The sequence below is a fragment of the Meleagris gallopavo genome, chromosome 26, assembly GCF_000146605.3.
Source record: "Meleagris gallopavo isolate NT-WF06-2002-E0010 breed Aviagen turkey brand Nicholas breeding stock chromosome 26, Turkey_5.1, whole genome shotgun sequence".
Lineage (NCBI taxonomy): Eukaryota > Metazoa > Chordata > Aves > Galliformes > Phasianidae > Meleagris > Meleagris gallopavo.
This window is the reverse complement of record NC_015036.2, coordinates 4565007-4590519: the sequence shown is the minus strand read 5'-3', so window position 1 is coordinate 4590519 and position 25513 is coordinate 4565007. Positions and strand designations below refer to the sequence as shown.

Genomic DNA, 25513 nt, shown 5'->3' with positions numbered 1-25513 from the left:
TGGCCGTAGGAAAAATATTTTCAGAAATCACGCTTATGAAATGCTGATAATAAGCATTTTGTTTCTCTCCACCTCGGGAGCTTGTTTGGAAAAACGCGTGGTTTGTGGCCGCAGATCTTGCCCAAATAGCCCTGATAAAAGTGCTCGTTGTTCTCAGTTTTCTCTCCAACCTGGAGCTCCTGGCCATCCTCCTTTTTGCCATCTTGGAGCATTCATTGGCTGCTACTGGGGGGACCCTCAGCATTTTAAAGAGGAGAGGAAGGATGGGGCGAAGCGCTGATTTCTGCACAACACTTCTGTTCCAGGCATCTGGTCCTGAAAATGTTGGAATATGTTTCTAGCTTATGCTTTCACACAGGGGGAACAGCTGATATCTCCTTAAAGAAAAAAAAACCAGAAGGAGTTAAGGTTACAAAGCTGGCTGCGAGCTGCATGTGGGGCTTTGGCTTCTCCCAGTTGTGGCTGGGAGTTGGGTTGGGTGGCCTGAAGTTGGGGCTTTGTCATGGGATTTGGGTTGGGTGACTGGGGATGGCATTGGGTGTCTGGAGGTGGCGTTGGGTGACGATGTGCTTGGCCGTAGATGATCTCCCAGTGCACCATGCCAGCCAGGATGGTGCCCCATAGTGTGCACTGATCCCTCCTGCTGCCAGCTCCCTCTCTCCAGGCAGTTCAGGTTCTCTCCAGCTGAGCACGGTTCAGGAGCATTAATTTACTAGCTCATCGCCTGGCTTCTAATTGGACATAATTAGTTCTTTGTCAGCCTTTCGAACTTGTGAGGTGATGAAAGGGAGTCAGGTGAAGGCAGCAGTGGGTAGGGCAGCAGGGGGCTGTGCTGCCCCATGGGGCTGCCTGTGCCCCAATGTACCCCCTGTTGCTTTTTGTCTTCCTGCTCCAGCACAGGGTTTCTCCAGTCCTGTCAGGCAAGGTCAGCAGACCCTCTCCTTGTATCCTTATTTCTCATAGGAATATGAGCTCTGGCTCTTTTTTGGAAGGGAGTAACTCTGGTTGCATGATGGATCAGCTTTGCTCTGATTATTTAACAACTGGGAATTGTGGTTCTGGTTTTGTGGCATTTTGGAACAATTTGTGATCCTGCTTCTATTGGCCTGTGCAGACAGAGTATTTCCACCCAGATTCCTTCAGCAGATGTGGAAAGTAAGTTCAATGTGTTGTGGTTGGGCTGTGGGATTTTCTTGCATGGGTACAAAGAGCAGCGTTCCCCACTTCAACTTCTACATAACTGATCTGCTGGAAAACGGGGGTCTCAATGGGCAAGAAGAGCACAAGAGCTCTGAAAGCTTTGGGTTTCCTCCCCCATGCCCAGCCCTGGGACCAGTGAGGGCTCTGCAGAGGGATGCTACCAGCCCTCCTTCTGTCAGGAATTGTGGTTTCACCTCCCTCCTCTTGTTTGAAGGCATGCCACAGAAGGACAGGGAACAAAAAATTAATTCATTCCCCAGCAAAAACAGAACTGCGGTTGAGAGGAGCCTTTCTGGGGAAGCCTTGCAGGTCTCTGTGTTTTAAGTCTGTCTGAAGGTATCTATCTCTTTGGGACTGTCTGAAGAAAGGCTGTGTAACAGCCAAGTATTAAGGTTTCATTAATCAAAGACACTTCCACTGCCCCTTTACAGAAACACAACTGCTTTGGCTGTCCTTGCTGACAGCTTGCTAATTCATCTTCCTAGGGAAGGGGGGGGAGGGAACCTGCTGCTATCTATTGCTGCAAAAACTTCAGCAATTGCTGTGCTCGGTGCTGTGAGGCTGAGTGGATGTGTTTGTTTTAGAAGTTTAGCCCCTGTGCTTTGGGTGGTTTTCCATGGACTTGAGTGTTATGCATTGGCCCCTGCACCTGTGAAGCACCCCTGTATATAAATGGAGGGGTCTGCTTATTTACAGAAGACATTTCCCTATGGGGGTGAGGCTCGACGTGCACCCATGAGTGCTTGGGTGAGAGGTGGGGGAATGGCTGGAAAGTGTTCTGAAGGAATGAAATTTCGGCATCTTTCCTTCTAGCTGCAAAAAAATTAAAAAAAAATGAAAAAAATTGTTTTGGAGTCCCTAATAATAACAAAGTGTTTTCATCAAAGTGCTTTATTCGTATATGTGCTGACATCTGGAGAGCAGAGATAGATATTTTCCTTAAGACTGTATTTTCAACCCATGAGCTCTTCCCTTGCTGTTAATTAATCCTTTGTAGTTTAGTGACTGATGAAATCATGACTCTATGAAATTTTAATCCTTGCGCTGTATAGACACAACTGACATTATCAGAGGACCCCAGGTGTGTTCTTGAAATTAGTTTGTTGAATCTATTGCATATTTGATTACCTTATAAAAATCCCCAGGATCTGGGCCATGCGTTTGAAAGAACGCACTTCCCTGTAATTTCTGTGTGTCTGTAGTGAATGTGTGAAGGCAGCAGCCTGGCTGCTGCCAAGGGAGGGGAGCAGAGGGGCAGAAAACAATTACATGGGATGCATTGGGGATGGATGGTGGCTTGGGGTGGGAGGACATCAGCATCTTTGCAATGAGGCGAGCTGCTGGGAAACGCACATTTCCCTGACGTGCCGGAGCAGCTGAGCTTGTGATGGATTTATTTCATCCAGCACAATTGACCCCAGAGGAGCTGGCAGTGGGGAGGGGGGCACGAGCAGTGCTGTGAGCTGATGGGGTGAGAAGTGGGGTACCCCTGGTGCTGACACACTGCCAGCCATGTCCCCATGGGTTGAGTCTGGTGGCTGCACCATCTGCATGTGGAATGGAACTATAAAAAAACAACCCACCCCTCACATTGCACTCTTGGTTAAGTCTCCCCTTTGTTTCAGCCATGCTCCGCATCCTCTTGTTTTCTTCACTCTCTCTATCCGTCCTGTTTCTGGCTTGCTATGGAGTTGGGCCATCTATCCCCAGGCACTGGGATGGTGCTGTCATGGCTGGATGGATCCCAGGGGGTCCCTTCAGCATCAGATGGGGGGTCTCAGCATTGTGCCTGTGGGCAGCCCGGGACCGGTCTGTATGCATCACACAAGCAGGACAAGCTCTTGTGTGTAATTAATGGCACTAAGCATCTGAAGTCATGCCAGAACCATTACCTTCTGCCTCTGAAGTGGGACATCTGGGCAATTAGGAGCTGCGGGGCTTTTATTTAAGGAGCCCTGCACTTTCCTGACTGCTTTGCCAAAACCTGAAGTACGTGCGGGCTTCACGTACAAGCTGATCTTCCAGCCTCTGTCTCCAGAAATCCAGAGCTTCCCCAGCAGCCTGGTCCCAAGGGACAGCACTGCTTGGAATGGCCTTGCTTAGCGTGTCCCCATGTTCCAGCACTCGTGGTTGAAAGCAGTAGAAGGACAAACCTAGCACTTCACAACTTGCAGGCTGCTCCAATGGAATCCATGCTGCTAGGGAGACCAGATGATGAATATATTTTTAAACTTGGAACCCATGAACCACTTATTATTTCTGAATTAGGAATCAAAACATGTGAATAATCACTCCGTTGCTGCAGCAGATGTATTCGGCTTTAAGGTCACTTTGCTTTTTTTTTGTTGTTGAAATTCTGTATTTTTAAAAATAAGTTCCTCTGGTTCTCTCTTTGACATCTCTGACATCCATGTCATGTTTGCTCAACTTACGAGTCAAAACAAGTGTTATGCCAAGCGCAGCGCTGCAGGGTCAGTGTAACCCATGCAAGCAAACACTATTCTTTTATTTTTCAATACATCAGTGTCACTGGATGCCCGAAGAATATGGACGATGGTTTTGGACTGCCAAATTAGCGTTGGCTATTCTAAGCAGGGCTCTGTGAATCAGGATGCATTAACCCATTGGTTCTTGCACGCTCACCCTGCTGATAAGACCCACTGGTGCCCAGGAAATGCCCTGTGCCCACAGCCCAGGGCTTTGCTGCAACAGCTGTGGCAGTGGTTGGGCTGGGGATGGATCCCCATGGCAGTGCTTGGCGCAGAGCTGCCCGAGTTAATGTAATTCCATCAGTTTGTAAAACCCAAGAACAGGGAGGGAGGTATTGGATTTTCAAGGTGAATATCACGAAGTGCCAAGTGCAGCTAACACGAGCATGGAAAAGTACTGAGAGCTCAAAATGGGGTTGATCTCCAATTTCAAAATCCTTTAGCAGTTGGATGGAGAGTTGGGTGCCTTTTCTAATGTTTTGGCGTTGCTCTGAGGTGCTGTCAAAGTGCTACGATGGAGATCATACAATCATTAAGGTTGGAAAACACCTCTAAGACCACCACGTTCAGCCCCACCATGCCCACTAACCGCGTCCCTGCTGGTGGCATTGCCCAGTTGAGCAGTAGGCTGCTTCAACCGTTTTCGTGCCTTTGGTGACATGCAGGAGTCACATCCAAAGCATCATTCCAGAACATATGAGAAGATAAATGAAATCTCTTCAGCCTTCTGCTCTGTTCCCAGTTTTCCTTTGTCCTCTGGTGTGGGTTCATAAGACTGGAAGCTCCCAGGAGGCAGCAGGGTGCTGGGACAGTCACTTCCCTTTCACAGCACTTTAGCACATGCAGGATTTAAAAAAGAAAGGCAGACAGCACGCTTTGAGCATCTTTTGGTTTGTTGGGTTGTGTTTTTTTTTTCGTGTAAGATGAGGCAAAGCAGGAGGGATCCGTTTCTCAACTTGTTTAGACAGAAGAGGAAGTGTCGGCGTGTTGGTGTGATGAGGTCAGCATCCTCTTGAAGCTGCGATGATGAGTTTCTTCATCACAAATATCACACAGGCACTGGGTTTTAGTGCCCTGTATTGATAGCTCTCTCCTCTGCCCCCCGCTTATTTCCTTCTTTATTAATTTAGAAATAGTAAAATCTTTATTTCCCGCTCCCATGCGGTTTTATTTAGAAGTGCAATGGCGGTTTGAGGGCAACTTTTTTTTTTCTCCTTTTTAAATCTGTTAAACCAAGAGGAAGGGCTCTGTTCCCTTCCCCCTCCTTTCCTTACGCCCTTAATAGCTCTTTCTGCTATTTTAATCTGCTGTGTTTGGAGATGAGGGCCCTGGCAGTGCTGCAGCGGTGCCATCGGCTCCAGCCGGCACGTGGTTGGATGTCATTGAGCTGAGCTGCAGATATAACACTCTGATCTGAGGTGCATGCACTTGCTTTCTCCTTATCACCAGCTGTAAGCAGCCTTTGGGTGCTGCCTCCATCACTGCTGCCCATGGGTGCGTGCCCCCATCCCTCCCAGATTGCTTTCTATTTAGGCAAGCTTGGTGAGCCAAGCTGGCACCACACTTTCCCTGTGCGGTAATTGTTGCATCCCCGGGCTCCTTCCTTATCTCTGCTCCCAATTTCATTCACTTTTCTATTTGCAGCCAGTATAGAATGTGGGTTTTGTTGCCTGCGTTCCACCATTCCACCTGGTGACCTTGGTTCTCCACGAGGTCCCTGCTGTAAATGAGATGTGGCATCGCCACGTGGATCTTGATAAAATATATCAGCAGATTAATTGATTTTTATATTGATTTGCTGGGGCGAGAGGGGTGCGGGTGAAAACCGAGTGTGCCCTGATGGTCCCTTGCACCAATGCCATCGCCCAGTGCTCTCAGGGATGCAATGGGGCTGTGGGGTGGGCACGGTGCTGGTAGGGCAGGATTGGTGCTGAGAAGCAAAGGGGGAATTTGGGGCCAGGAGGCACATCTGGCACGCTGTGCGCTCGGCTGCGTGCGCACTGACAGGTGATTGGTGTTATTAGGATAAGTGAGCTCACCCCACAGAGATATTGCTGGTGCTCTCGGCGAGGAGAGCGGAGGAATGCGAGTGAACCTGTTATGGAATTGGTGGTTTGTTTTTTTTTTCTTCCGAATTATTCAACCTGATTTCATTTGGGATGCTGAGCCACTCCGGTCCTGTGCCGTCCACCTTGCGCTTTATGTGCGTTGTTTGCAGCAGGAAGGGAACTCAGCAGCCGACGGTTCCGCATCTGATGGAACAACGTATTTATAGCCTGATATAAATAAAATCAGAAGGTTCCTATAAAACTCTGTTATTACTGCAGTACAAAGTTAGAAATGCTTGAGGTTTCTGCTGCTTGGCTCTCACATACGGCAATGAATATTTTATAGGAAAGGAAATACTTAGTGTCTGAATCTTTTTATAGTGCTGCTACTTACAGGGGTGGTAACCTTCCAGCTCTCACGCGCAATTGCAGCAGCTCCTCCACCTCTCACAGTGCTGTGCACAGGGCTGTGAGGTGCTGCTGCCGTGCTCCAGTCCGGACATGTGCAGTGAACACCAGGGAAATGCATGAGGTGCTGAGGTTCAGTGCTTTGGGCATGGCACTGGGATTTCTGACTGTTGCACAGACGAAGCATAAGGAGTATCTGTGAAATGCAGAAGGGTGGATCTCCTTCTGTGCTTTTTCTCTTTCAAGTCAGTGCAAGACTCTTAACGCTGTGTTAATGTGTATTTTTATCTTGCTTTTAATGCAGTAGGGCTCTGAGATGTCACTGATGCATCCTTATCTCCCCATTGTGTTTACAGCAATAAGATGAGAGGGAACAGCACCAAGTTGCACCAGGGGAGGCTCAGGTGGGATATTAGGGAAAACTTCTTCTCTGAAAGAGTGATCGTTGGCACAGGCTGCCCAAGGAGATGGTGGGATCACCATCCCAGGAGATGTTTAGAAGCCATGGAGCTGTGGCACTAAGGGACACAGTTTAGTGATATTATTGGTGGATGGTTGGACTGGATGATCTTAGACATCTTTAACATCTTTCATGATTCCATGATTTCGTAGAGTCCATGTGATTTTCAGTGAGCTGGCTGCCCCATCAGTGGCTTTACGCATAGCATCACATCTGTTTTGCTCAGCCCTGGGACATCTATGGGGAGAAACTACCACATGCTTCCATCTCCTTGTTTTATTCCCATTTTCTACTTTCTCTGCCCAGCACAAGGCACAACAGCCAACCTGCTCCTCCAGAGCGCGTGCGCCTGGCGCAGTGTTTATTGCTGAGAAGTTATTGTTGCCAGCTGACCTCTGCAGCGGCCGAGATGGAGGAAACTGATGCAGCTTTTCATTGCAGAGGGACGCTGGCAAGGTTCCTGGAGCAATCAATCCTGGGCCAGGGGTTTTACTGGGGAAATCTCTGGGCGCAGCCCTAGAATCGAGAAGTCCCGAAGTGAAGGGTTTTGCCCCCGTGCCACGCTGTTTTTCCCCATGGAGAGTCAGGTGTGATGGAAAGCTCCCTGCACAAATATCAGAGGGGACATGCAGCTGCTGGGGCTGCTCCTGCTGACAGCGGGTCGGGGCAAGGCTGTGCGCCCTGCAGAGTGGGAAGCAAGCGCTTAACCTTGCTGTGTGTGTCACCTCGCCTTTATTTATTAGCCGGGCTCCAGCAGCGTTTCCTGGCGCTCCGCAGAGCCCCGCGCCGGGGCTGTGTTTGTGCCGATGGATGTGTGAGTCTATTTCCATCCTGGAGGTGACCCTGGGAGCCCTGGCTGCATGTCAGTGAGCTCGTGGGGCTGGGGCTGGAGTTTTGCTCTCCATTCAACAGGTATTTAGCAAAACTCCATGCTGCTGCAGCCTTTCCTTGCCAGCGAGGCTTTTTTTTTCCCCTTCTTCCCTGCCTTTCCCCGGTAGCCGTGCGTCCTGCCAAGTCTGTGCACAAGCCTTGAAATGACAAAGTACCCTTTAGTTAATTGCACAACGGATCGCCTAGAGTTAAAAGTTCTGATTTATATGACTATAGCTCTAACTGCTCAATAACACAGGCCTGTAATCTACTTTCATTTCAAACAGAACTGTGATTTATGGGGCAGCATGCCGCTTTAGCTCAGAAATGAGGTGTTCAACATATGCTCTGTTGACATAAATTTGGAATTTATCGCTCTTGTCAAAACTGCCTGTTGGACAAAGGTGCGTATTAAGGCAATAAATGGCTCAGAATAGTTTTCTGTCAAATTTCCTAACCATTGTATTCAGTCTATTTGAGGGAAAAATATATACTTAAAAGTAATCAAATGTCCCAAATTCATGCATCTCGGTCTGAGAGGAAGGGGCTGCAGGGTGAGGGGAGAGCTTTCCCTGCGTTGGGTTTTCTGGGGAGGGGGGCTGTGTTTTGGGGAGGCGGAGGGGGGCTGCTGGGGAAGGGAAGCGTGTCAAAGCGAAATGGAAGGGGATGGGTTTTGTGTAGCGGTGCCATGGTGGGATGGGGACGCAGGCTGCCCCACGTCCCCTTTGCCACCAGCCCCATCCTTTTCACACAAAGCACCCCGTGGGGAAAACTCATAATTTTTACACCGCGCGGTCTCGACTGGCCGAGCCTGGAATTACTGTCCCTTTGAAGTGCTTTTTGCAGGGCATTTACGGGCCTTTTTAATTGCCTGCAGCTTGTGAGGGGCCTGCCTGCATCCCAGCTTTTGTCCGGCTGCACTCCCCCAGGGGGGGTCCCGCTGCCCCTTGGCACGCGGCTGCACGTGGGGCTGCCCCACTGCCTCCTGCCATCCATCCCCTGCATCATCCAGCGTCACCTCCTCACCTGGAAACCGCAGCTTCCGCTATTTATCCTAACAGTAATTAAAGAGAAAAAACTATCTTAGAAAAATAGCTTTGAAATATCACCCGGTGAGGGCAGATGTTCCGGAGGTGCTGGGTTTCTTTTCTGTTAAAGGGAAAAAAAGAGAAAAGGAGCTTTTCCCAATTGTCATTGCTCTCGTTCCCGTGGGCATCCTCCTGGTTAATATGCTCGGGAGCGCACGGAATAAAATTTCAGCATCAATAATAAAGTGGAGTTTATCTTTTTGTACTTAAGTTTGGGCATCGCTTCTCAGTGGTGTACTTCAATATACTTCCCCCCCCTCCCCCTTTTTAAGGCACAACTTCAGTAAAACGGCACAAACACATATTGATCTTTCCCCTCAGATCTTAACAGCCTGAGCAGCTGTAATACCTTGCTTACATCTACCAGGTTTTTTTGTGCAGTTTTGCAACATCTCCTTAATCCAGTGAGCATAAATAGAACATTTCAATCATATTTTGCTACCAGGAACCCGGCAGATAAAGCGCTTTAAGACCTTGTTGAAAGAGCCTGTATAAGATTGCGAGCGATAAGATCGTCCTATAAGCAGCCGCCAAATGAAAAACTTTTGTTCCCACTGAAATTTGTTGATAAAGATATTGAAAATAAATTACTCGGCGAGAACTTGAGCGCTTTAAAACAATAAGCAGGTTATGTAACGACTGGAAAAATCAGCGCCCAAGTTTGATGGCAGATGCAGATTTCCAGGAGCTGCGGCACCCGTGAGATTAATGGGCTCTTTTGTTGGCCATGGCACCCAGCCCCGCTGTTTTTCTCTATTTTGCTGCTTTTGCTGGAGGAGGTGGGAAGGAAGTCTTATAAATTTATGAGAGCTTATCAAGGGCTGAGTTTTGCACTGGGCATTGTTGTCTGTATTATGGTGAGTTGGGTGAGGATGGGTGCAGAGCGCAGTGGGGATCCATGCGGTGCCCATTGGTGCCTTCATGGAGGAGGAGCAAAGCTGTGGTGGTCCCTGCGCATCACTCCTGTCCCGTGAGCATCCCTGCTGTCTCACCCTGCTCATCCCATACCCCCTCACCTCCAGACCTGCTCTGGGCATGGCCACCTCCAAAGAGGGTCCCACTGCATTTTGGCACAGCGCACGTTCAGCTCTTCCCATCTCGACTATTTTGTTCCAGAAAACAAGAAGATGATATTTCTGTTGGCTAAAAACTAAAAAGTTTGATGGCTCTTCTGGTTGGTTTGTGATTTGTTGGGTTGGTTTTTTTGTTTTGTTTTTGCTTTTGTGTGCATTGAAGATAAGGAGCTCCCTTGCAGCGCTCAGCAGAAAACATTGCCCATGTCTCCGTGCTGGCATTGGCCCTTAAGGACGAGCAGAGCCTGTGGTGGGGGGTTGAGGGGACAGCACAGGGCTAGGGGAGATGTGGTCACTGAGGTCTGGCAAGAGTTTGTCTTCACTTACAGAGTGACACCCATAGCAAAGCAACAGCAGAAAATGGCCACTGTATCCTTGAAACAGAATTGGAGAGTGGTTTGATTTGGAAGGGACCCTCAGAGGCTGCCTGGTGCCACTCTCTGTAGTGCACAGAGACACCCACAGCTCCAGCAGTGCTCAGAGCCCCTGACCTTGGCTGTCCGGACGACCTGTGCCAGTGCCTCACCGCCCTCAATGTAAAAGACTTGCTTGGATGCAGTCAGTCTCAAGATAACTTGAAAAGAATTAAAAAAAATCCAAACCAGAGCTGTGCATTTCTTAAGGCTCACTTAAAACCACCAAAGTTTTACTTGAGCTAATTAACCAACTACATTTTAATTCACTGAGAACACTTTCTAGCCCCAAAGAGGTGAGCGCTGCAACTTTGGCTGTGCTCTCCCCAGCAAAAAGGTTTGAACCTATAGGTGCAGAACTCAGCTCAGCCTGAAGCATGGAAGTGTGACAGGCATGTTCATAATTAAAAATGCAAAATTAGAAGATTGTCACTTATTTAGCTGACTTCTTGGCAGTAGAAGTCTGTCGGGAGGCTTGTGTTTTATTTATTTTTGCAAGGCAGATAAATCCTTTGGATTCTAAACTGCCTTGGCCTGAATTCGTGCATGACTCTTAATCCTTTGCTATGACACAGTGAATTCAGGACAAGCTTGATTAATAATTATATTCTACAGCAAAGTTGAAGGTTGAAACAAACTTCCTCTACAGCATTTTGCTGCCTTCTCTTTCTTTGGGAGTTTTTGCTCAGTGCTGGGTGTCTCTCTGTAGCCCAGCATTCCCAATGCTGCAGTTCAGCATCTTTGGGTCTCCTCTTTACCAGGCTGTTGTGGGGCTGGCTGCCTTGCACACTACCTGAAGGGAGCCATCTGTGTGGCAGCCACGATGGGAGGTGACTTTCTTGCAGAATGCATTGCACTGCTACGTTGTCTCGAAGCAAGTCGTGGGCTTTCCTTCCTGGTGCAGGCTTGGGAAGCACATCTCGGGGCTTTTTAGTGACATATTTTCATTAATTTCTAAGATAAATCAATGCCATTGTCCTGATCAGATATTTAAAAAAAAAAAGAAGAAAAAACTCTCTTTAAGAGTGGCGCTTTAAGATATTTAATTTCTTTTTGTCTTCTTAACAAATTAAGCATCTGTAATGTTGACAAATATTTAGACGCAATCATTTTGCATTGAGAAATGCAAAGGAGTTTCATTCCGCGTGCAAATGCAGTGATTGAGTTCTTTGAGCAAGCAAAAAAAAGGAGGGGGGGAGGAAAAACTCCACCCCAATTCTTTCATCAATGCCTTTGACCGTGGGTGCTATCCTGACACCCAGAGCATTGGGCACGGAGGTGAGGACAAAGCTGTGCACAACGGACACTGCTTGGAGCCAGGCTGCATCTAATATTCACCATCCAGACCCATACAAGACCATTTCTGTTTTGTGGTTGGCAACAGCACAATAAAAATATGCTTGTCTTATTGCAAAGCAGTGATAAATGGTGGATTCGATCAGAGGTTGGCATGTGGCTGTTTGGTGTGGTACTTCTCCAATGCACATAAATGCTTCTCTGTTTATGGAATCTGATTTTGAAATGTTGCATGTGCTGCTGCTCTCACAAACTCTTCCCTGCCACCAGTATGAGAAGTTTGTGTTAAATGAGGTGTGTCCCGTAGGCAAAAGCCGACAAACTTGGCTGGAAGCATTCATTACTTGGGGATGGTATTTTTTTATGCTTCTGTCAGTTGCAAAGCTGCACTTGTTTGCAAAAGCCTGAGCTTATCAATGGTGTGCACCTCCTTGCAATCTGGGGCACAAGGTCTTGTAGGTTGCAGTTCTGGTTGTGCAATTTGCCAGAGGCAGGTGTTGTTTTATACACCAAGACATGGTGAGGGGCACATTTCCCATTGGCTGGCTGATGGTTAATTTTTTTGTGTTGTGATTGTAACAGGCTGCATCTGGGTAGGAATTGAGATTTGATAACAGATGTGTCCAGGCAACCTCTTAGAGTTACACTGCTTTGTCTTAAAGGGCACAACACACACAGGAAGGAGTTTACCAGAAGATACTGTATGTAGACATCAGGTATGGCTGATGGATACAAACATATATCCCACAGTCAATGCTGAGAAACACAGGATCTTACATAGCATGGCTTGAGTTGGAAAGGCCCTTAAAGATCATGGAACTATGGAATTGTAGAATGATTTGGATTGGAAGGGGCCTGAAAGATCATAGCACCATAGAACTGTAGAATGGGCTGGGTTGGGAAGGTCCTTAAAGAGCATATAACCATAGAATGATTGAAAGGTCCTTAAAGAGTATACACCGTAGAGAGGTTGGCTTGGGAAGGTTCTGAAAGAGCATAAGAGCCATAGAATGGTTGGCTTGGGAAGGTCCTTAAAGATCATATAACCATAAAATTGTGGGTTTGGAAGGTCCTTAAAGGGGATAGAACCATAGAATAGTTGACTTGGGAAGGTCCTTGAAGATCATATAATCATAGAATGGTTGGGTTGGAAGGGACCTTACAGCCCCCCCAGCCCCAACCCGTGCCATGGGTTGAGTGCCCCCTCCTTCAGGTAGCCTGGCCTTGAGCAGTTGCAGGGATGGAGTGCCCACAGCTTCTCTGGACAACAGCTGACCTTTCCTAGGGTGCTTTTAAAACTTCAACCGATTTCTGCTGGCTCCTGGCTGCACACCTGCATAAAATATGTAGATTTCATTAAATATTTTGGAAGTTCTCAGGGTTCACATTTGGAACACCATCTCCCCTCTCACCCTGCCCTCTCCCCAGGCTCCCAGCAGCACTAACCTGTCTGTGTTTTCCCCTAGGAAGCTGCACAGCGGTATGAAGACGTACGGATGCGAGTTGTGTGGGAAGCGGTTTCTGGACAGCTTGCGGCTGCGAATGCACTTATTGGCACACTCAGGTGGGTCGGGTTGGGGTGCTGGTAGGGATGTGCTCAGTGCCCACCTACTGCAAGTTCCTGATGCATGCATTGCACCCAAAGGTGGCCTCGTCCCCTTTGCAGCAGCAAATGGCAAACGTCTCGTCCAGCACCCATCCCTTGAGATGGGACTTTTTGGTGTTTTGTTTTGTTTTGTTTTGTTTTTTTCACCTTGTTTTTAAAGTTTGTTTTCAATTCTGTAATTGGGGAAATATTTTCCATGCTGAGCAGCCTGCAATAACAGACTGCGTGTAGTGCTCAGTGCTCTGTGCTGCTGCCGGAGGGCTCAGGCAGCGTCTTTGCTCCCGTGTGCTGGGCAGTGGACGCTGATCCTCACGTACAGATACCTGGCGTGGCTTCATTAGCAAAACTGTTGCAGAATTAGGTATTCTCTGTCTAATGAATCTAACTATCGGGTTCAAATTATGCAGGCCCTTTAATTAAATAGATATAGGAAGGCTGGAGCGCTGCGCGGGTGAGGAGGCTTCTGCAAGTCAATTTAGCCTGATGTTCCTGTTGGGCATGCAGCCCCATGTATGGCTAAGGGTTTTATTTAATTAAAACTAAAAAAAAAAATGCAGGTGGCCACTGGGTTTGTTAGCAGAGATGTGTTGGGATGCTCCACGGGGAGCAGCGCTGCACACTGGGGTCTCCCAGAGGGATGATGCTGGGGAGCATGCTTCAAGTTGGTGGCAGAGATTCTGAGCTCGGGTGCTTTACAAAGCAAAATCCCATTCTGCGTGGGGCACAGGAGCTGGAGGGGGGGGGCTGAGGGCCGGCAGCGTTGCCCTGGGCGTGCAGGGCGATGGACGTCCCCCCCTCCCGCAGCGCTGGCGTGCGCGGCTCGTGTTGTTACCGCCGCCTTTGGCTCTCGTCCCGTCCTGGCCGCCTGCCAGCCGTGTGGGTACAGTATGTACAGTGCGCGCCGAGCCAAGTTTGTCATCGCACAGGATTAATTTTTTCTCTAATCTGGCAAGGGTTAGGGAGGGGTGGGGGCAGCGGGCAGGGCGAGCTCTCCCAGCGCTCGAAAACAGCCGCGGCGGATTCCAGCGCTGTTATTTATTAAAGCAGGAGACCTTTGCACCTCTCCCCTCGCCTCCCCCCGGCCAGGATGGAGCTTGGCTCTGAGGGGTCGGCTTGTTTTCCCGGTCAGCTTGCCTTATACACAAGCTGGTGATTGAATTGGGAGCATGCCCCAAAGGAGATGGGTGTCGTCGTCCCCCCCCGGCACCACTGCCCCCCGCAAAGGTTGAAGGCAGTGAATATTATTTTTAATTGCAGTTTGCATTTCAAACTTACCTAAACAAGTGTTTGGGGGAGAAACTTGATGATAAAGGTGCACTGCAGCTAATGGGCAGATTAGGGAGCACGTCCCCATTACCCCTGCGCTGCAGACAGACCTCACCCCCTGGCATAGACTGAGGCCATCACAGGTGCCATGGACCTTTGGTTCTCAAAGAGCTGCATACATCCTCAGTCATCCCAGTGATCCTATTTTGTCTTTTTGACCAAACTCTTCCCATAGTGGATCTGAAGAAGCAATGACCTTCTTCTCGAGCTGAAATGCTCCGACACAGAAAGGCAGGAAACTGCAGGAGCCCAAATGGACTGTTGCATGTTTTATTCTCGTGGCTCTTGAGCACTCTCCACACTCAACCTGCTTAAGCCCATGCATTACCCTGTGCAGCAGGGTAAAGGAGAGGGGAGCAGGGTGGTCCTGCAGGGAGAGGGGGTGGGAAGGGGCCACTGCCATCCTTACATCTATGTTGTCCTTGTGCTCTGAGCTTGTGGGGGTGCGTGTCTCATGGAAATGCATTTGGTTTCTGGTGAAGGGAGGATGGATAAGTGAATCCAACATGAGTAAATGTAATAATTCTCATCCTTATAAATGTCCAAGCCAGCCCTATGGGGGTTTTGTGGTGCGCGCTGTGACGCGGAGATTATTTGGCACTCTTATCTCAGCAGCTTTCAGGTGCATGATAAATACTCTGCCAAATGTTTACATTTCAATATAGGCTTACCCTTAATGAAGTGCAAAGTGTTGGTGCATGCATGGCGTGGCTGCATTATCACTGCCTGCTCCTAACTGGGATGTGTTTGCAAAAACTTTAAAGATTGCATTAAGAGAAGGACAGAAAAAACTCATTGCCTGGGAGAAGCGGGGGGATTTGGGGATTTACTCCTTCCCTGCTGCTTGTTTTGCCTTTGCTTCTGGTCCGAAATCTCTGCCGTGATGGAGATGGATGCTGTAACCACCCAGACTGCAAATGGGGACAAATGTGGGCAAGGCCATTTGTGCAGGTTGCTGTGCCCTCCTGCAGCACCTGCAGTGCCCGGGGGCTGTGGGATGGAGGAGCAGCGCTGGGAGCTGCGAGGTGCTGGGAGCAGGATTCGGCCCCGACCCTGCCGCGATCCCATGGGTCCCACGGGGGACACCTGAGGGTGCTCATCCTGCCAAGGTCTGGCACTACAGCCTCATTGCCCGCTGCACGTCTCTGATGAACATCAACGTTCCTTCCTCGCTGGTTATCTCCCGCTGAAGATGTTTGATCAGAGATGGAGGCGATAGCCCCTCGCCGCGCTCCTCCCTCCGTGCCCAGCATTGTTCAGTGGAAGGGAGCAGGAAGGGAAGCGCTGAAGGCTCAGCGGGGATTTTTCCCGGCCCCCCTCCCCGCCTGGCCGCCGTCCCGCGTTCGGTCCCCGAGTGATGTCAGCGGCCTGCCGGCAGGTCTGGATGTTCTGCCAGCATTCCTGCGTTTATGATCATCCGCAGATGTGCATCCAAGAACACACTGTACCCACAGCAGAAATTAATGCAGGCTTGACTGCCGGCCAACCCGCACACACAGGAGAGAGGAAGAAAGAAAACAAAAACTGTTTAATGCTGTTTATAAATTATACACTGGCTGATGAAAAATACATTTCTCCCCCCCTCCTCCCAACCCCCCAATCCTTTCTGCCTCAGGAGTCTGAGCTGAGACCAGAAGAATATGGTTTGCTTTTTAGCTCCTGTTTTGGCTCCGTTCCTAGACCCGGCTGCTGATTCAGAGCCAGCTTATTTTTTCCCCCCTTACCTGATGAAATATATTTATTTTTCACCCGTCACCGCTTCTCCTCTCTCCCCGCTTTTTGGCTGCTCTTTGTTATTTAAGGTGTTCTGCGCCGCATTATGCGGAGCGCGATGCCAGGACCCATTACAGCATAGTGCTCTCTGTAGCAAATAAATCTTACGCACATCTGTCTACATTAATACCTCTAAATATATGTGATCATCGCGGCGCAGCCCGTCGCCTTCCAGGTTCCTCGTCGTGCATGCTAGATGGGAAAGTTATGGAAGTTCAATGCAGGGCACTGTGCCGGAACCCCCGGGGGGTCGGGCTGAGACCTCTCCCCATGGCTGGGAGCCATCCCCTGCCCCATCGCCGCGCCTGCCCAGCCCTCCCCGCGTCGCTCACAATCCATTTACATGGCTTTTGTGTTTTTTAATACTGCTAATGTTTATCATTTGCCCAACAGGCTTGACAGATTTTGTTTCCTGTAGAGCATCGCGGCTTTAAAGCCCCCTTGTTGCTAAGTAGCAGCCTCCCTGTACTGTAATGGGCTGATTTCGTATTCCGTTCAGCACTGTATCTTATTTTTGTATGCAAGACAAAGTGTTTTGATGGAGGACGATTGCAGAAGTGTCTGGAGGCTGTTTGGAGTTTTATGGGCTGTATAGTACACTGTGTGCTTTCTGAACAGAACACAGGCTGTTGAATTTTGGATTGGATTTGTCATTTTTTCCCCTCTGAGAGGAGGCTGTCAGATAGAACATTACTTTAAGGGTGGAGGAAAAGTGGAAATTATGTAATAACCTTTTTTATTGTTGCTAAGCTGAAATTATTATTATTTTTTTTTAACCTGAAAATATCCCCTTCTCTCCATTACTTCTCCCTGTGTCCCCAAGCAGCTCTCCAATCAGCAGATGAAATTGGGATGGTGATGCTGGTGGATGCTCTCCCCACCTTTGGTGCATCCATCCCATCCCCTTAGTTTTGGGTGGTGTGTGAGGGAGGTGCTGCCGGGTGTCTTCCCATGTCAGGTGATGTGGCACAGCAGTGGGCAAAGTCCCCAGCAAGGGACAGCCTTCACCCCGTCCCCCTGCCCGACGTGGTGCAACCACTGCCACCCGGCCAAGCCAACAGCTTGGGTGCCAAAATGAGCCCAAACCCCAGAGCCCAGCCCCGGTTCATCCCCTGCTGGCAGGCTTCCCCTTGAGCATCGCTCCTGCCCTGCTCTTTGGGATGCAGACCTATTGCCCTGCAGCTTGAAGGCAGCTGCAGAGGAAGGGTTGCACTGAGCATCCATTAGGGCACCACTTGGGCGCCTTTGGCTGCTCTTTGCTGACAAGCTGGAAGGAACACATGGGAAATACTTGGGTTTACACCTTCCTCCTGTGCTACTTGGTGCTGCTGTCGGCCATTTCCCCATGAAGCTGGCAGCGCAGAATGCCCCGATAGCACTGAGGATGAGCTCATCCTTTGGGGCTGAGGTTCACACTTGGTTCAGAAGCTTTTACCTTTTATAAAACACACACCTTCCTTTTTTTATATTATTTTTATATTCAATTATCGCATTTTTATGGCAGTTTAGAGAAAAGGATGAAAAGAAAACCCTTTCACATCTCTCTAAATCCAAACCTGGTTTGAAGCTTGATATTTTCGGCCCTTCCTAGATGTCTTTTATACTTTTAGTGGAAAGTACTGGAGATTTTACTGTCTCTTCCACTTGGGTGAAACAGGGGAAAGGGAAATAATAATAATAATAATAACAATAATAATAATAATAAAAAGCAGCTTTATGTGAGCAAAAGAAGAAAACAAGAGAATGGGGTAGAGAACAGGCTAAATTTAAAATTGTAATTGGCTGACTTCCACAGGCTTGCGGGTGTTTTAATGACTCATAATAACTTCATTTAAAACCAGCTGAGCAGAAAATAGATTGGAGAGGAGCCTCAGGCCATTATGGATTTGTTTTTTTTTGACAAGCTCTGTTTTCGGCAGCCAGGAAGGCACTCACAGAGGGCTCGGCTGTTTTCTCTCTCTTAGAGTTGGTGGTCTGCCCAAGAGAGATTGTATAGAAACCAGGGCTCGGATTTTTTCTTTCTTTCTTTCTTTTTTTTTAACTTGTGATTAAAAATAGATGCCTTGAGGTATTATTTTAGCATCACTGTGGGTTGTTTTTTTTTTTCCTTTGCACTTTTGATGTGGTAAATGGAACATAAATAAAATTGTTTTTGAAATTACTGAATTAATTAGGGTAGTAAAGCGACGACAGTGCATAAATTTACTTGGCACTTTTTTAATCCATATTTTTCCCTCTCTCCACCTTCTTGCCGATTACAGCATTTTAATAATATATAATCCCAAATTTTTATTAATCCCTTGTGCTTGAGGGCGGGGACTGGAGTCAGTGCTGTATCACAGGGCTGTCGCTTTGGAGCACGCGTTGCAGTTATGCAGGGTCTGGGTGTTCTGTTGGCGTGGAGCCCTGCCTCAGGACCCTCCTTGAGATGCAGCACGGGCAAATACTGCTTTTCCTGTTTTCTACCTGAAAATAGCAGCGATACGTTTGTGTGGGTTGAGCCATTTTGCGTTGTGCTTTTTCAGTGAGGCTGTTGGAAGGCTGGGCGGGAGCATAGGGCTGTGAGCAGACATCCCATGATGGCCCTGGTCCTGCTGGCTGCTCCCTGCCACGGCTGGGGGTCTGGGTGGCAACCAGTCAACGTCAGAGGTTGGAGCTGTATGGTCTTTGAGGTCCCTTCCAACCTTCTGTGGTTCTGTGCTCCTTAACGTCCCTTCCAACCCAACTCATTCTACAATTCTATGGCTCTATGGTCTTTAAGGGCCCTTCCAATCCAACCTATTCTAAGTTCTATGGTTCTGTGCTCTTTAAGGTTCCTTCCAACCCATTCTAAATTCTATGTTTCCATGATCTTCAGAGTCTCTCCCAACCCAATTCATTCTAAATTCGATGGTTCCATAATCTTTAAGGTCCCTTCCAACCCATCTTATGATTCTATGATTCTTCTTCCTTCTGTTTTTTCGAGGCACGTGAGTAACCATTTATATTTTTAAGTACCTCCTCTTCTCCTTATTGCCTCAGCCTCCTTTCAGCTTTCTCCTGGCCACCAGCCCCATAAAAGTTTATCACAGTCAGGAACGGTTAAATGGGCGCGGGAAAACAGTGGTTTAGTAAATTGTAAAATTAGTTGGGAAGGTTAATGAGGCATGGCTCATCTGCTGTCGGAGGAGAGCAGCTTTGTGGAGGTAGCAGAACACCTTGCAAAGGTGTCCCCACTGCCACCTCTGTGACCCTCACAGGATCTGTCTGTCCCTATCTATTCATTTTTATCCTAACTCTGGAAAGACCACCACTGCACTTGTTGTAATGCAGCACCTCAATTACGGTGCAGGAGGTGAAAATCAAAGCTTTGGAGCAGCCCAGCAGCTTCAGACCTGCTGCCTGTGCCGCAATTACGGTCTTGGGAACACCAAAGGCAAGCGGACGAGTGTCATTTTTAACCAGTTAGAACATTTTACTACTTCCTAACATCACAAGCGTTAAACCTAGAGAGCCTACTCCTTGTCCTCAATAAAGTAATTAAGCTGAATGGGCGTTGGGAAGTATTATTAAGGCCGATAGGGACTAAAAATAGGAAAGCTCTGTTTTCAGATCCACAGAGCCTTTTCCTTACAGGTTGGAGCCATTTCAGGGTACCCCCATGCCAGGATGAGCTGTTGAGACTCAGGATGCTTTGCAGGAGGTGCGGTCCGGTGCTAAAGCTTGTAGTTTGCTGTATTCCACGGGAAAAGTTGATCAGTTGTTTCCACGTTTCACTGAGTAGATGCCTGGGGGAGTGTGAAAGAAGTAGTTCTTTTAGGTGGGTTAAAATAGTGGGATGATGTCTGTGGGTCCAGGTGTGCAGTGATTGGATGCAGCTTGGGCACAGAGGGTTGGGTGCCAGCGGGGTTGGCATGGCCAAGGGGATGCCGCTTGATCCTAGTGCTAGGGCAGCTGTGCAGCCTGGGGCTTTTGGGGGAAAAAGATGTGGAAAAGGGATCGAATGGCAGCGCTGCATCTATTGCTGCCCAGTAGGTAGTAACTGGGGGCAAAACTCTGAGCTGGGAGCCCTAGGCACCGCATCCATCCTGCTCGGGGGCGATGTTCAAGCTCGCCATTTCTGGGATCTAATTTCCGAGAAACCGAGCGCATCGCTCACGCCGTGTCATTAAAACAAGCATCATTCATCCCCATGTCACGGCACGAGCAGCCTTAGCCCCGCAGGGAGGAAAAACCTGTCCAGCGAGGAAGAAAAGGGCCAAAAAGCACAAAAAGCACGTGCTGACCCCATCCCGCTGCGTGCCGGGCGCTGAGCGAGCCGCTTCTCGGCGTGTTTTTGCCAGCCTGCTGCCGCGAGGACCTTTATTAGGCAGGAGCTATAAATTTGCTCGTACAGATATAAATGTTCGGTGGAGGCTTGTGTGCCAATTACAAGGCATGCTCCAAAACACAGCTGATACTTGGCAGCACGTTAAGTCCCATCCCCTTGGGAAGATCATCTGAAGATATCTATGTACTGTAGGCAATACAAGCCACTCGCTAAAAATACCCTCCCAAAACTTCTGTTTACATTTTAATGGGCTAATAGTTTTTACGGGTGTTATTTAAAAGAAGAAAAGAATAAAAAAAAAAAGAGAAGGAAAAAAAAAAAAAAGCCCTGACACAGCCTCTTGATGTACTGCTTTCAAATATGTCATGCTCCCTCTAATAAACATCTAACTGTTTTTTCTAAGCCCTGTTATAATAAGCTCAGATGTTGGATGACATTTTTCCTGGTGACTCACATAGTAAAATTAACCTTGAACTATTTACATATTCAATCGCCGTACTCTCTCCTCCCCCCTCTCCTCCGAGCGTGTGTACATTACAGGAATTCTGGCTCCAGATCAGTTTTTGTTTTGTTGATTAAAAAAAAATTCCCTGCCTGGAGTACACATCTACTTGAGTGAAAGAACACACAGTCCTGGCCTTTGGAAATTGGCAGGCAGCGTGCTGTTCCCTGACTGATAAGAGGTACTGTAAATAAAACTGTACAGCATAGCCTGTTGTAAAATGCCCCGTGTCTGTACTCATTGTTCTGACAGCTTATGCTTTTTTTGGGTATGCTGTTTTGGTACACTCTGTACTTCCTTATGTAACCCAGCATGCATATCTCATCAGAACATTCACCCTGTTTATTTTAAAATCTCAAGGAATTTTGCTGTCCCCCTGCCCTCCCCGCCCCCGGTCAGCTGCCGGCGGGCGCCTCGTGCTTTGCTTTTCTCTGAGCTGCTCAGCAGTCCCTGTGCCTTCCCGCATCCCCCCTCCTGCACCCTGCACTCATGCCCACCTTCCCCTCTGCATAGGATGGCATTGTGTTGAAGCCGGGGGCCGTGTTGGAGCTGAGGACTGTGTCAAAGCTGGGGGCTGCAGCTCCGTGCTGTCCCCACTATGGCCCTGCTGCAGTGGTGGTGATGCTCGTGGGGTCCTGGCCCCTCATGGTTCAGCTGCTCGACACGGGGCCAACTTGTTGCTCCATCAGGTTGGTGTAACCTCGTGGATTACGCTTCACAGCAGTGGGTCTCGGAGAGCTCAAAGTGGAGATGGAGAGGCATCGCCTTGGCAACTGCCTGCTGTACATCAGCTGTGCTGGAAGCTGATGGGGAGGGGTGGGCGGCGCTGCCCTATTGATCAGGGTCCCATGGGTGCCCGGGAAGGCTGCCCCAGTCCTGTACTCCCAGTGCCTGTCCCTGCAGCTGGTCTGGGAGCTGCCTTTCTGCACTTCATCGGGATGCTCGCCATGCTCTGTGCCTGGTTTGGCTCAGCAGGATGGTTTGGGTGCTGAGTGCACATCATTTACCATTCGGTGGATGAGGTTTTGTTGTCCCCACGTGGGCAATGCCCCATGCCCCCTTTTCAGCCCTGGGTATGGCATGCAGTGTGTGCTTCTGGGGAGAAATGAAATTACAAAGAAAAAAAACAACCACCCAACCCAACACAGAAACTGTGGCATGGCCCTGCTGGCCTTTTGGGTCACTGCTCCAGGAACAAAACATCCCGAGCAAGCTCCTGAACAGCAGTGACCTCTCTAATTATGCCGGTAATAGAGCCCAGCTCGTTATTAAAGCCGTCCTTGGGCAAAGGGAGGGGGCAGCTGGCACGGGGCTGTGTCCCCACATCCCTGTGTCCCCCAGCACATGGGAACAGGGCTGCGGCCGCGCCGTGATGTCACCAAAATGCACCTTCCTATTTATTTTTTTGCAAGCAGCCATGTGGTTTATGCACACTTGAGTTGTTTTGAATGCAAACTTGACATCATAGGGAAGGCAGCAGAGAACAACATATGCACAGTAAACAGGCAGACTGTCTTATTGATTAACAGATGAGACCTCTATTATCGATCAAAGCTTGGCGAGAAAATTTATCACTTTTAATTTCGCTGCTGCCAAATATTTCTGCCTGTGAGCCAGCCGTTACTAAGACAATTTAAAGGCAAAGGAATTCTCGTGGTAATGGATTTGGTGGTACCTCCGTCTCTCCTTTTGTTTCATTGCACTGTGCATCCCGGGGTTGGTTCCTGAGCGTGGATGCGGGCATGGGGAGCAGCTCTGTGTGCCCCTGTCCTCTGAGCTGCTCCTCCACGCTCTGCTCCACGGATGGGTCCCTACAGCAGCAGAATCGAGCTTCACGATCTCACAGCCTCGTTCACAGCTTTGTCCTGGCAGCGTAAGCACTGGAGATAGTGTGCATTGTTAATCTGGTTTTATCTGGAAGTGACTTATCTGCTGTTAGACATCCTGTTTTTTTTCCTTGTTCTCACCGGCACCTCTGACCCGCCGCACGCGGCACATGTTGATAGTGATTTTCTAAGAATTCCCCCAAACACCACATCTCTCTCACAGGCAAAGGAGTATCTGTGCTTCTCACTGAATGGTGTTGTTTCTGCCGCGTTGCTTATCAGATGGTTTCTGCCTTCGCTTTCCTCCCATCCTCTGATACTGGTGACGACGCTACAATAGGAAGGGGCAGGAAACCAATTAAAGTTAGATCAGTTGCCACTCTAATGAAACTCATTGATGTTTAATGATTTTTTGAAAACAAATATTTAATTTCTTCTTGGCAAGCAACACCTCTCAGTGAAAGAACTGTGCAACGTCAATGGTATATCTGTGCATTGTGCTGTTATTTGGAACTCACTGAGCAGTGAGACGGAGGAGGGCGGCTGCTTCTTGCTGCTGTTTGTGGACTGTAAAATACACATCCGTCTATCCAATAAATTCTGCTTTTTATGAAGTGAATGGCTTTAAAAATACATGCGTTCCTAAAGGCCTCTTCATATCACTTTCATGCTGTTTGCTTGTGTTGGTTCCGTGAGAACCTTTCTCTCCAGAAATGGATAAATTCTTCTATCGGATCCTGATTTGGAGCTTTGATTTTGGATGCTTACTGTTGAGTTGCTCCATCCAGGCCCTGTCCCCATACATGGCTTCGCTGCTGGGGATGCCTGTCTGTGCCCACCCCATCCCTTCTGCAGTGCTCTTTGCCACTGTGATTTCCCACCTTGCTGTGTGCTGTAGCTCTCTGCTGTGCGTGCTCTCTGAATAATGCTCCTTTTCCCCTTTGTCTTTCCAGCGGGTGCCAAAGCATTTGTCTGTGATCAGTGCGGTGCGCAATTCTCAAAAGAAGATGCCCTGGAGACACACAGGCAGACACATACTGGTATGTTGACTTTTCTTTTTTTTTTTTTGTCCTAACTTCTTCTCCAAACAAACAGCGCAGAAGGAAGAGCTGTGTGTGCTGCCTCTGCTCTGGGCAGCCGCGCTTTCTAGGAGATCCCTCTCCCAGCTCTGTTACTTCTCCCTCAGTGAGCCCTTATGTCCAATGGAGGGATCCTGTGTCCCACCGCCCCGCTTGATCTTGTCCCATTCTGTCCCTAAGCAGTGACCCTTGCTGCTGTTCCCTTCAGGAATGCTCAGGATTAGGCTGACTTTCTGCAGTCATGCAGTGATGCAGTTGCTGGGGAGCGCAGTGCTTTGCTCTGGGTGTGGTTGTGGTGCTGGTTTCACCCCAGTGGGGTTTGTTTGTTTCTTGGGGAATGAAACTTTTGCTGGGGAGAATGGTTTTAAAATGGTTTTAAAATGATTTTAAACTTTTGCTAGGGGGGACAGGGGGGAATGGTTTTAAGCTGAGACAAGGAAGGTTTGGGTTAGATATTAGGAGGAAGTTTTTCACTCAGAGGGTGGTGATGCACTGGAACAGGTTGCCCAAGGAGGCTGTGGATGCCCCATCCCTGCAGGCATTCAAGGCCAGGCTGGATGTGGCTCTGGGCAGCCTGGGCTGCTGGTTGGCGACCTGCACACAGCAGGGGGTTGGAACTGGATGAGCATTGTTGTCCTTTCCAACCCAGACCATTCTATGGTTCTGTGATTGATATGATTCTAAGCACCTGTTTATCGAACACCATTTAGACCTAAGTTAGATATTTAAGCTTCCTTTGGAAGTTTTGGCAAACAACAAGATTCACCCTTTGCGGTCCCAGCTTCTGACCTGCCCAAGTCCATTTCAATCTTGAAATTAGTTCCATTAAGGTAAGTCAGCCTGCTTTTTGTTGACCTCTTGGAAATATTTTTGTGTTTGCATTACAATTTGTGACTCTCGAAAGGGAAACATCCCCAGGTGGGTTCCTGAGAGATACTGGTGGAAAGAGCAGCACAGCCATCTGTGGTTCAGCTCAGAGTGTCGTTGTGCTGCTGGATGGCCACCCTTGCTCTGTACACCAAGCACTGGCCATGATGCAAACTGACCAGTATCCATAGAATATTGGCTTTAAGAAAAGTGGGAGAGGTGCTGGGAACATAGAACCAGCCCTGCCCTTGCCCCAGACCCAGGAGCAGAGGTTTGGAAGTATGGAAGTGTTGCTGTTGGCAGGAGTTGCTAAAGGGGTTGCAATTTCCTTCCAGATAATTGGTTTGTTGCTCCCTCGATGTTGTAAACACGGCTCTAAAATTCAGGTGTAACTCTCATCAAACTTCTACTGAATGTGACCAGTGCAGTGGCACTTGGCCACCATTTCAGATTTTAAGAGAAGCTTTCCAAGAGATAAATAACGTTGTCAAGACTGTTTTGATGATCGGGAGCCTAAGAGTGGTGCATTATAAATCATCTGAGAGTCTCAGCCTACACTGATCATTCTCTTCCTGCTTTCAAGCATCTCTACAAATAATTGCACTGTACTGGGGCTCTCTATGGGTTTTGCCTTGCAGCCACGAGGTCTGTGTGTCGCTTCTAACGGGATGCTAAGATGCTGAGTGGGATGAGAGCAGGAATGCGGCCCTGGGGGGGCCTTGGGGTTCCTTTCTTGGCACAGGAGCAGAGCCCCATCTGTTATCCCAACATCACACAGTGTTCAGGCAAATAAAGAGCCATCAGTGCACCGTGAGTCCCTCCTGCAAACCACTGCGTGATACGGCAGGCTGATAAAGAAGGCAGCTTGAGTTGCAGCATT

The 25513-nt window shown here is 48.6% G+C and overlaps 1 protein-coding gene across 1 annotated transcript in view; it reads left to right on the top strand.

Annotated features, from left to right (window-relative positions):
- ZBTB16 (zinc finger and BTB domain containing 16) overlaps positions 1 to 25513 on the top strand; it is a 72120-nt gene that overhangs the window by 23045 nt on the left and 23562 nt on the right. Inside the window, 2 exon segments of the mRNA XM_003212718.4 lie at positions 12812 to 12909; positions 23641 to 23727. Of these exon segments, the coding sequence (XP_003212766.1) occupies positions 12812 to 12909; positions 23641 to 23727 (185 nt within the window).